The sequence below is a fragment of the Artemia sp. Qi Xiang Cuo genome, chromosome 16 (genome assembly GCF_049724085.1).
Source record: "Artemia sp. Qi Xiang Cuo chromosome 16, ASM4972408v1, whole genome shotgun sequence".
Lineage (NCBI taxonomy): Eukaryota > Metazoa > Arthropoda > Branchiopoda > Anostraca > Artemiidae > Artemia > Artemia sp. Qi Xiang Cuo.
In genome coordinates, this window is record NC_142809.1 from 23,434,110 (window position 1) to 23,446,908 (window position 12,799).

The window sequence follows — 12,799 nt, forward strand, 5'->3', positions numbered from 1 at the left end:
ATATACATAGCGAAACTGGGGTGGTTATATTTATAAAGGACTTCAATGGTTCCACGTCGATCAGCTATCCCATAGTTTCTGCTGAATAAAATTTGGCCCTTTTTGGGACAACATTTTCATTCCGCAGCACAAAATGGCAAAAACCGGTATTTTGCTGGGGCGTTATCTTTTCTTTCGTCTTCGTTTAAAAAGGGGCTTACTTAAAAGGGGCACTAAAACTTCATTGCTCAATAGGAACATTAAACATGAAAAAAGAAAGAAAACTAACTAAAATAGGGTTAATTTCAATTTAAAGTAAAGAGAAATGTTAAAACTTGACAGATGAAAAAAATCGATATAGCAAGGGGCTTCCCAGAAGAATTTTAGAATGTAACAATATAGGCCTAACCATTTCGTAATTGCAAGTGGTTTATTTACCGATTTTTTTTTTCGAGATATCTGAACATAAAATACAATAATTTAGAACAAATAAAACTAAATGAGCTCAGTAAAACCAGTACAATGTGCTAAACTTTCTTTTAACTTTTCGTCATATTGCTCTACTTTTAGAGCATTCATTCTCGAAGTGTTAAGATAAAAGAGCGCAATTTTAGTGCAAAGAGAAATGGTCGGAGGGGGGAATTAATATGATAATTTATGCTCAACTTTTGAACGTCACTTTTTACTTTTACTTGATAAAACTAAGGTGAAAAAAAATTGATATTTAGATGCGATAATATACTTAGCACAACATTTATATACTCGTATCTTACAGGCAACAGTGTTTGTTAGAATTTACAATTAAAAATTGAAATGTTGTTATTTAAAAAAGGAATAAAAAATGATAAAGAAAGAAGCATTAAAAGTAGGATAAAGATAAAGTTTTAAAGAGATTTGACAAGTATTAAAAGCAGGATAATGATAATGTTTTAATGAGGATTGAGCAGCCAAAGGGGAAATGAAAGATGGGTAATAAGGGTAAAGGAAATGAAGTAGGAAGATAATGAAAGATTCTACCATTGGTATTTATTTGAAAAGGTGGAGTGTTTCATTTCTTTCTTAGTTTTTTCATTTATTTTTTTTATATTCTTATTTTGGGGGACGGGGGTAAAATAAAATTATATATCGGGGGAAATAGAGGTTGAAAAATAATAAGAAAAGTGTAATTTAAGGTCAAGATGGAAGGGCTGCCCTAAGGGGGAAGTGAAGCCTGAGATATCGGATGAACCTAAAAGGTATAAGAAAATTGAAATGTAGTATACCTCTATTTTTATACCCTGGTATATTTTGGAATGCTCAATTTTTATATAATTTTAATAATTTGAATTTTTTGAAGAATTTATTTTCATTAAGAAAAGAGTAGGTGACATTAGATAAATTATGATATATTTTTAAAGAAAATTTGAAGGTCACCGAGAGGAGATGAGGTGGGTTTATTTAAAAAAAAACAGAAAAAAAACAGGCAACAGTGTTAGATAATGAAGGCGATGGGCGCCTGATCCTCGACCCAGTTTTGGTGATTCTGGCCATAATAATTACAATAATGCAATCAACTCTAGCTACAACCCAGAGGGGAGGGGTGGGGGGGTGTAGGGGGGTTTGACCCCCCCCCCCCGAAATGTTTGTTTGACTCGTAAAAACGTATCAAAAATGAATATAAACAGACTTTGTCTGCGTTTTTTGAAGTTTTTTGTCTACCCCCCCCCCCATGAAAAAAATCTTTGAGTAAAACCCCCTCCGAAAAAAAACTGGGTACGACCTTGCCTAGCTATACATAGAACTTAGCCTTAGGTCACACTTAAGGTTGTATCCAGGGGGAGTTACGGGGTTTGAACCCCCCCCCCCCCCGAAATTTTTATCCGACTCGTAAACCCGTAACATAAATACGGTGAATCCAAAAATGCATATTAAAAGATTTTTATGCATTTTTAAAAGTTTTTTCGTGACCCCCACCCTCAAACAAGAATCCTGGATACGCACTTGGTCACAGCATTTCCTAGGTCCTAGGAAAATACAGGATAAATACACCAAAAAGTTGCATTTCTAAGTCCAGATTCTTCCAAATTTCAGTGAAGCACAAAAAATCTCTCTGTGAAGCACAATGACACTTTTTGTTTAATGCAAATAATAATTTGGGGGCATTTAATGGAGTTACATATACGCCTCCCACACCCGCTACATACGTTCTTTTCCAGACAGACCTAGCATGTAAAGCGGAAAGGAATTGAAAGAAAATTTGAAAAGCCGAAACATATTAAGTACATAGCCAAATATCGGAGAGATCCATGTATTTTTTTTCTAAAACAAAGTAAAAAGGGGTAGAGTAATACAATATAGATGTTTAAACTCCTTGTACAAAAAGGTATAACTTATTTTGGCACAAAAACACTATTTTCGAATTCACACGAAATTCTCTCGAAACGCTTCTCAGAAGAAGAATGAAAACTTAGTCCATTTGAAAAAGAAGAAGCTTCAGCGTACTTAATCGATCTATCCTAGCAAGGAAAAAAGGAACAAGAATGAACAAACAATGGAGATGGTAGGGACTCGGAACAAAGAGTTAATGAAGTGATATTCTTAAGACAATTATTAGCTGACAAGAGCTTGAATGCCAAAGTCATCTAGAGCACAAAGTGGCCTAATTTATCTTGTGTTAGATTAAATGGCTTCAATCTCTGTGGCATCATGGGTGGCGTCTTTTAAAACGGAGAAATGTCAGGTAAACAACTACAAAATAATAAAACTACAAAATAATAATAATTTTTTTGTATGAAACAGTACAATAAAGGGTGTTAATTTGATGTAGTAAATCGTCGTTTTCTAAACTGCTACTTACATCAGAAGACGAACTGAACCTACGGGAAGACGAATTTAATGGTTACAGTGTGATGAGAGTATGAAATATGAAAGGAAGTAACGAAGATCTCAAAATTCGTCAAGCCATACAAATGGTGCATGAAGTGGTTCCCTTTCAACTCACCGCCCACCCCGTCTCTCCGTACCCACAAATGCTCAGCAATCTAAATTATGAATATTATCTAATTTGCCTCAAAGTTAAAATCCTATAACTACATAACAAGCGTCATAGTATGTAGCCTACGTGTTTCACAAATAGCTTCCAACGTCCACCAAAGTTGGTACTCAACATATGTTGAGCTTGGTGACAATAAGACAAATATCGCAATTCGGAAGTTCAAAATCCAAAAATAAGTAAAAACATATTACTGAAATAGTTTTTAATTCCCATCAACATTTTTTTATCTAATAGTTTATGAAGTTACTCGTTTAAGGATATTCGGAGTCACAAATAGTCACAAATTAAACTACATTTATTATATGTAACAAAAGACCCAAGTTGTGGTCGCTCAAGCAAGGTATCCTATTATGACAACACGTCACGTTGCGGCAACACCTATAACTCCCAATTTTTAATATTAACGCTATTTCGCCTAAAGGTTGTATCAGACACCAAGGCCGCCCCCCCCCTCGTGTCAACCCTCGTGAAGTTTTTGTCCAACTGGCAAAAATGTATATGAACGAAATTTCTATATGCTTTTAAGTTTGTTGTACCCCCCCCCCCCGTCTGAACAGAAATCCTGGATACACCCTAGTTTGACATTTTTGAATAATTACCTTTAAATAATTATAATGCAACTGGACAACCTTTTGGACTTGAGTGAACTTAGTTATTGATTTAGCTTTTGCTTTTAAATAACTAAAGTAAGTTCATTTAAGACCTTATGCAGTTCGGAAATCTGATAAATCCCAGACAAATTCTCAACATTTTAGACCTAGTCTTTAAAATCTCATTATATTAGCTCCTTCTTAGAGATTTCGACAAACAGTGCCGTTTCGCCTTAATCGTGGAAAAGATTCTAGCGGAAAGCCTTAGTGTTTCCATAGGAACACTGCCGTACTCGTTCCGCTGGGACCACAGTTATCTTCTCCATTTCCGACGAGTTATTCAACAAGAAATTAATTCATTTTTCTATTGGGATTGAGAAAATGTTAATGTTACAGCTCATAAAGCTTCGTCTAAATTGAAAACTCCATGCCTAAAATCAATTATGAGATTCTAAGCCGCTGAACAATGAAATGAAATTGAGTGGAAGCAAATTCATAAGAAAATCATTTTCCAATGTTAACTCTTTCCTTAGCTCAAACAATAAACAAGATGCTTCTTTGATATAAGCCAGTGTTTGCCGAGGAGATCAAGCATAAAATAAAATATATTGGCGGAAATCTTGTCATAGACAATAATTTAGCTCCAATTATATGAGTTGAAAATTGCGGTTCAGTTTTTTTTTGCGTTAAATTTATAACACCGGTCTTTGCCTGTATTTATATTTTTTTTGATTTTTTTTTTTTAATCAAAACATGAATAACGCTTATACAAACTTACTGTGTTTTTGCTATGTAACACCAGCTGGGGAATTTAAAAAATTATGATTATGTGGCTTAAATGGATGAGAAAGAGTTTATAATTTAAATGGTAATACGAAGGAATTATGGGCATACTGGTGCTACAAAAGGTTTTCGATTGGATGGAAGTATGTGTCTGAAAGAATGTACTGTAATACAATCTCAGTTCGGGTTGTATTTTGATTGCATTAGACTTGTTTCAAGCAGAAGAAAATGTGACTTGGACACAGAGACATGATTTCAATGTTCTCTTACCCACTACTACTACTACTACTAACAACTCACCGTAGCACCAAGCCAACTGAGGCCAACACAGCTACGCACGCTCCTCCTCCATCCCAATCGTGGAGTATCAGAGATTAAAAAAATAGTAAACGAAAATGGCGTAAGTGGTTTTCATCTAGATATGATTTAAGCAAATATTCTGTTTCCTAATTTACTAGGAAAATCATTCCCCGTGTCCCTCTTTCAATAAACGAGCTTATAAATGTATCTCCATAAACATTCCATAAACGAGCTTATATATGTGCCTCCAATGTTCGTGTACACAATTTTTGGTTTCCACAACCCAAGCGAAAGCTTTTCGACTAAGCACATTGATGCCAGATTCCTACCACTCAGCCAAGTGAATTCCACCTTTTCCGCCATTATTATATTTGTTTTAAAATCGGTCTCGTCGAACACCGCTCCATTCTGATATAGCACTGGTAGTTATTTTTTCATATTTATCATCTCATTGGAAAAAAAATTAGTCAAATCTGGCACCAAAGATAATTAAATTCAGAGAAAACAATATTGGTAACGACGGCAGCACGAAATCAAATATGTTCCGAAACATAAACACAAAAAAATTGTGAATATTAAATAGGATGAGAAGTATAAAAAAAAACTCAATTTTCAGTGCGAACTTCGTGTGAAGTTGTTGCCTCTTGTCTTTACCTAATGCAAGTGCACCAAGTGCGCTTGCATGGAAATCTGCCGATCGCTAACTCAATTAAATATATGGATGGATGTAGCGTGAGAGCCATTTTATTAAGTTTAAGGAGACCAACTTCCGAAGGCGATTCAGGATTTTAAGCTTATTAAATTATTCTGAGATTATTGATCAGAATGAATTTGCTCCGAATTATAAAAAGAATTTGATTTGAAATGGGTCAAAAAGATAAGAATTTAAACATGTTCTGGAGACGAAAAGGAACGACCCTTACATAGTCCATGATTGTTGCCGGAAACCATGAAAATTGGGTGGCAATCCCAATCCGAGCTAAATCTGCTGTTGCATATTAAAAACAATAGCAATAACACAAAATTATAACAGCACATACCTCACGAGCAGTACTTGTCTAGAATCCGGTAATCACACGAGAAGGGAAGTTTCGTTAATGCTAATAAAATAGAGCAAAATAGGATAAAAATATAATGGTTCAGAAACAAATTTGGACTATTAGGGGGGAGGTTGAGGTAAAGCATACGTAACTTAACCCAACCTAGGTACCTTTTAGTCCCCCTACACCCCAAAAAACTAAAGTTTAATTATAGTTCCCGGAGGAGAAACCCTTTGTTCAATCACTATACATTGGAGACTAAACGGTTATTATCATATCTTCGCGATATAATTATCGCATGCTTACCGGATTCTAGACAAGTACCTCACAAGTTACCGCGCGTGGCAGAGTATTTACGGCTCTGTCTCAAACTTTTTACATAAGTAAACAGGGATAATTCCCCATTTAAGTTGGTGCGAAGATCCCCCTACACTCCCGAAAAATATCATAGCATAGACGTGCATTTATCGTATATTCAACTCAATTAGGAAAACCGAGTCCCCCCCCCCTCTAAGGGTGGAACCAGTGTGAGTATATACCTTATTTATAAAAACAAAGCTCTAGCACAAAATTATCCTACAATCAGAGGCAAAGCTTTAGCGTTGCCTATAGTAATGGGCCATTTGCCTTCAAGGTTTTTTTTTTTGTACAAAAAAATCGAAGTAGATTTTGCTTTGAATGAACAAGATAAAAAGGAATTTTCTTTAGTGATAAATAATACTATCAGGCATCTAATCTTATTCTTTTGTGTACCTTTTTTGAATCTTAACCATACCGAAACAAACCACAAAAGCAACCGTTTAAAGTCCACAAAACGGAAAAACCCAATAAATTTTGTAACGATCAGTACGACCCTTGGAGGCAGTTAAACCCAATGGTACTGTTTTACCAGAATCCAATAATAAAAGTGGGCGACAACCCTTCAAGTCAAGTGCGAAATGCCTCAATGGATTTATATCCCCTTGTCAGTGACTGAATAATTCACCTGATAACATCCCTTTGAATGGTATTTCCTTTGCCGATTTCACCTCGGGTGAACTGACTAATTTTAAACATATGCGAAAGAGTGAACATGAGGCAATTTATTCAAAAACTGAGACAACAGCAATGTTCCTGACAGCAGTTTGTATCAAAAACCAATCATAAGTAGAGTATAAAAAAAGAAATCCCATACAGAATAAATCCTTGCCTTAATAAAAAGGAAGTCTACCTGGATCGATCCCAGGAAATTTATAAAAAAAAAATATGTTTAAATTGCACTTTTTTCGAATAATAAAAGCCCACAGGAACTCATTCATCCTAGGCGGGTGGTTAGCACGCAGAATTATAATCTTTTGTCCGTAAGAAAATGGATTCGAGTCCTGGTGTCCCGGGTTCTTTGGTTTGAAACTGGGTTCAGTGGTGTAACTCTATAACCTCAGCACAGTTTATAGAATTAGCAGTATGATCATACCCTATCTCACCCATTATAGAAACCCGGACCAAGGTGCGAGTGCTCCGGAGAACGTTTTTGCAGATATAAACATAAGCGGCATTAGATCTTTTCATGGGTAGACAAGTCAGATTTCTCTTGGACACGAAACAAGTGGAAACCCGCTATTACGAATAATGCACTTTGTAGCCATTTCTCATTGATTGACGGAAACAGACTAACCCGCTAATGTAGAAATAAGTGGGAGGAGCTTTTTGTTCGTACCGAGAATGAAGACCAGAAATGATCTGCGATAAACTTACTGGATAATTCTATAAACTGTGAACCTCAGCTAGAGTCGATCCAGCTCTAAATGGGTACCCGGAGAAATCTAGGGAAGACAAACAGGAGGGATGTGCGAAAGTACAGGGTAGCTGGCCCCCAGCCCCCCATTGCAATTCCAGGTTGAAAGGATAAGAACTGCCAGCAGGGATTGTAAAGTCCACTTCTGTATTCTTTACCCTTTTTAAACAGGAACAATTCCTGGATACCCCTCTAAAATTTTGATAGTGATCTATGCAATATAGACCACGCTATACATTACCATATTTCAATTATTTATGTTTAACAAAAAAAAATTCTAACCTTTTTAATATGCCCCTCTGCCGTTCCAAGAAATGCAACAGTAAATTCTCCAGTTGAAGTTGCAGTAATGGCAGTTAAGTGATTGGTAAACGTAGCCAACGGCTTCTCCCGAACAGGTTCTTCTCCACCAAGAGGGGTGTTTACATCAAGCCCGCAAAAATCTTCAGTAATAGTGTTCAGTTTCTTGAAGAAAAAAGGAGATATATTGTTACTTGCTGAATGAAGTTGACAAGAAAACCAACATTGGCTTTCTACAAGCAAATGACAACTAATACAAAAGACATATAAATAGAGAGAAATAAGACAACACAAAGAAAATATATTTAAGTGCGGCATGTTGCTATATCGACCCATACACGGGTATTTAATTCGGAGGGGTGGGGAAAAAGTCAAAACTGTCAAATCAACTTTCCATTGTGATGTAAGCCCATTTTCCATCTATCACTTGTTGCAGACTATCCTTGGAGAATGTTTTATATATATTAAGAAAAAAAAGTACAAAAAAAGGAATTTGTGGCTCTAACAATCAATGATCCAGACAACGACACTTAAAGTAGCCTTGGTAGCATACCAGAGTCGAAGACTCGACGCGCATTATGACTACCAAAAATGATGACTATGCATATCATGGCTTCCACAGCCCCCTCGATTCAAATAAAAGATTTGCGATAAGGCTATGGATAAGTTTCTTTCTCATACCTTTTTAAAATCCAAACTACGAATCGGGGGGAAGCATATCAAGCATTTAATTCATTAATCACAAGTAGGACCATCGGTTTGCGTAGGACAGAAGATGTGGTAATCGGAAGGTAAAAACCACATTCGGAGGGTCTTTACCCTTAAAAAAAAGAAAAAAAAAAGAAAAAAAAGAAGGCCATCTGCAAAACGAAACGAGAAACATAAATTATCACAGATATAGAATTTTTAAGTGCATCATTAGACAACTATTTCCATACTTTACATGCATACGGCATAAACCCTCGGCACCATGGGAATGCTTTTTCTCAAATTGTGAAATCGCAGAGCATATTTAGGCACTGACTGCGAAACCAATATCATATGAAGTAGAAAGATTTGTACCTAACTCATGTTCATTTAAAAGTTCCAGGTTTTTACCGGGCGATAAAACCTTGGCTGTAAAATGTGATAACTGCTTACGCTCACTGGGTAGTTTACAAGAAGCCATGTCATTACTAAGTTGTACCTTTTAATTTCACAAATTTCTACACAACGCTAAGGTGCTCAACTAAAATTCTCAACTAAACAGCGCTCAACTAAACTCTCACTCTCACTATGTCGGACTTGTGTTCCTGAGGCAACATACTAAACTTAAGTTTAGTAAACAGACATAAATCGTTGGGTGTCAAATTTCTAGACCGGCCAAAGTCACTAAAAAAATTTTTTTTTAATTTGGACCAATTACAAGCTTCAGATAGTGAACTATTGAGACTATATAGAAATTTCGGTACCAACTCTGGCCTTGCGAGCAATAAAGGTATGTTAAAGAAAAAACAAAACTTATGAGCAGGTGTTGTCAAGACTTCCAGCATAACGCAGTACCTAAGTAAAACCTCCACAACAAATGTTAAACAGAATGTGATTTCCGCTCTCCGACATGGCTGACTTCCCAGAGAGAAGTTGATACGAAACTTTAATTTCCTTAAGACCATCATCCACAAAAAATCGGTATGTGAACACATCGATATTTGCTTAGGGATAATGCTACCTCGTTCAATACTGTTCAAAACAGAAAATAATCATAGAACTAAATACCTAAGTCGGCATGAGATGGCTCTTTATGCATAAGATCACTAGAAAACAATATAAAACCGTATTTAGGGGTGTATCCCTTTTGAGCGCGTTCCCATTTGAGCGCCATGGCGCGCAAATGGGAATTTCCCAATTTCGCGCCGTATTTTAATTAGTTCAGTTGTGTCCCAGTTGTGCGCCAGATAATATTTTGCGTATGTTAGGTGATATAGCTAGGTGATCAGGTAAATTTTTCGCAAATCATATTATTGACTTACGAATAAAGTAAACACACCACTCGATGCCTTTTTAGGCTCTTTCCAAATATAATAATCATTTTTGTCGGAAATGAATTTTACCCCCACCCCTATGTATACCAATCCAGGGTATATATTTGCACATTAGGGGGTGGGGGTAAATTTTAAACTTACCTCCCATTACCATCAGAAATAAAATTTACCCCCCCCCCCCCGAATTGGCAAAAAAAAAACCGGAATTGGTTTAATGTGGGGGGGGGGTAAAATTAATATAATAAAAAATTATTATTCTATTTGGGAAGTGCATAAAAAAGGTATAGAGTGGTATGTTTAATTTATTCTTATGTCAATAATATCAACTGCGAAAAATTTACCGACGGGTCTTCATGTCTGTTTTCCTCATACAGTATATAGCGGTGGATACCGCATAATGCATAAGTACCTGTATATACCTTTAGTAGTAAATATATATGGTATACATAAATACTATATATATTTACTTAGTTTATAATACTATAAATGGAAGTTATTTTCACAACCATTGACCCAATAAAATCCTCAGTTTTGTTCGTTGTCTTCGTGGCAATAAATATTTCTACAGGTCAATGTGGCAGCAAACCACGCTTCATCCACCGCAAAATCACAATTTTGGGTTTGGCGCTCAAATGGTACTCCGTGGCGCTCAAATGGGAACAAAATTCCATGGCGCTCAAATGGAACAAAATTCCGTGGCGCTCAAATGGGAAAGCGCTCAAATGGGAACACCCCGTATTTAGAAGTGATGCCTGGGTCATCAAACTCCTTTAGTCCTCAGTTTTTTTTTAGGTTATGAGCAAATGTTCTATCCAGCAGACAGAAGAGCTTTAGTGCAGGTCCTATCCTTGTATGGTACATCCGATAAATACATTAAAGTTATAAGTGCTATGTACCGGAATAACATTGCTGCAGTTAATGTGGAAAATGAGGTTAGTAGCTGATTTCGTATTCAATAAGGAGTTAAGCAGGGTTGCATCTTATACCCATTTACATGGATTATTTGGTGGACTTTGTTCATCAAAATGATCCTTAATGATTCACCGAAATGATGGACTGGGTTTTCATTTCTTTGCACAAGAAATTAAAACAAAAACGGAAATCCATGCAAGAATGTTTTCTAAACAAACTAATTTGGTGTGTAATGGTATGAAAATATTCATTTCTTTAGATTTTGGTGACTAGTTTACGAACTTTCTTTCAAATTTCATTCTTAATATTAAATACGAGGACCCCAGCGTTTTCACCGCTTGGAGCCTCCACCAGGCTTATCCCTCAAAATAATCAAGTACTGTGATGGCATTCCTTTAAACTAACCTGGTCAATTTAAAATCACTCAAAGGGAAATTAAAATTTCCAGAAAATGAGCCTGCTAGACTAATAAACACCAGCTGGTCGGGAAAAAAGTGACACAATAATGGAACTAATAGCACCGGAAGTATAACAGCCTATATTATGTTAAATGCATGCCTTGTAGAAATCAACCAAGCTCTTTTAATAGATCTAAATTACACTGGGAAAGGAATGCATTTTACAATACAAAAGAAAGAAAAAATTACCAAATTTAAAAGAAAAATAAAATATTTTTTGTAATACTATAGCTTGATAATATGTTAGAAGAGAATAGGCACGTTAACCGTTTTTTTTTGGGGGGGGGGGGGGGGCTATATTTCGGCCCAAAACAATGAACGAAACGTACTAAATATGGTATAAATTGCTGAAAAACTGTAAGAAATTACAGGATACATTATAAACATAAAGACATTCCAATGATGACGTGCCCAAAGACCCTTCATGTGTAAGTGTCTGTAAAATATGTTTCTTGCTTACAGGTAGAAATGTACACAAGGATTCCCGTCGTGGAGGACGTCAAAAGAAGGCAATTATATAATATAGAGAAATTACGAGGCATTGGAAGAGCCTCGGGATTTCAGGGGAGATAGAGCCTGGATGCCCAAACATGCCTGGAATGTTACTTTATTATTTATTTATTTTTTTAAGGGAGAGGGAGGTCCAACATACTCCTAGGAGGAAAGGGGGCCGAAGACAGGAGTGTCATGTTCACAGGAGTGTTATGTTCACCCCACTTCCGGGTAAGCATAATTGCAAATTTTTTATGATTTTTGAAGCCCTCAAGGGGGAGAGGGCACCTTTCCATGCGTCCCCATAAATGCTGTATCTATTCTGTAATGTATTTTCATTATATATTTTTTGTTCAAACCGCAAGACGTAACTTACAAAGTTACAAATATTTGTGATTGTTGATGCTTAAAAGGAAAACTGTTCTTAAGACTGAAAACAAAGCACATCAAGGATGGAACAAAGAAACAAATAACCGAGATTTTTTACGGTCTCCATACTTCCCTAGGGGAAGGCGTCATAACATCCAACCTTCAGGACATCCAAGGTCATAACATCCACAAAATCCGTCATAACATCGACATAAAAATCCGTCAGAACCATCAACCGTCACAAGATCCAACATTTTAAAACTTTAGTTTTTTGGGGTTTAGGGGGGAAAAGGTACTGAAGTTAGGTTAGGTTACGTATTTAATAAATGCTATGCTTTATACCCACCTCCTGACGTGCAAATATATAGCCGAAATCTGTTTCTAGACTATTATATACTTATTACTATTATATAAACTTATAAATTTTTTGTGTGTGTTGTGACGGTTGGGGGTTCTGACAGTTGGATGTCATGACGGTTGTTGCTTGTGATTGTTGTTTGAAATGGTAGCACCCCTTCCCTAGAAGTACAGGCAAAGTAGAGTTTGACCCCTAACAAGTTGCAACAGAAATGATTTCTACACCATATTGTAGAGAAACTAGTTTTTTTTTGCTTTTTGTGTCAATTTTTTCAGTTTTTTCCCAAAAAATGAAGCGTCAGTAAATGCTCGTTTTTCGTATATGAAGTATCTTCCCGATGTTAAATGAATAGCTGAATCCGAAAATGAAAGCAAATTTGATGTACAGTG

At 36.1% G+C, this 12,799-nt stretch overlaps 1 protein-coding gene across 2 annotated transcripts in view; it reads right to left on the reverse strand.

Annotated features, from left to right (window-relative positions):
• Positions 1-12,799, reverse strand: part of PlexA (plexin A) — a 339,500-nt gene that overhangs the window by 227,309 nt on the left and 99,392 nt on the right. For both annotated transcript variants that reach the window (XM_089102579.1, XM_089102578.1), the window contains exon 4: positions 7,783-7,965. In XM_089102579.1, the coding sequence (XP_088958705.1) occupies positions 7,783-7,965 (183 nt within the window). The remainder of the gene's footprint in view (positions 1-7,782; positions 7,966-12,799) is intronic.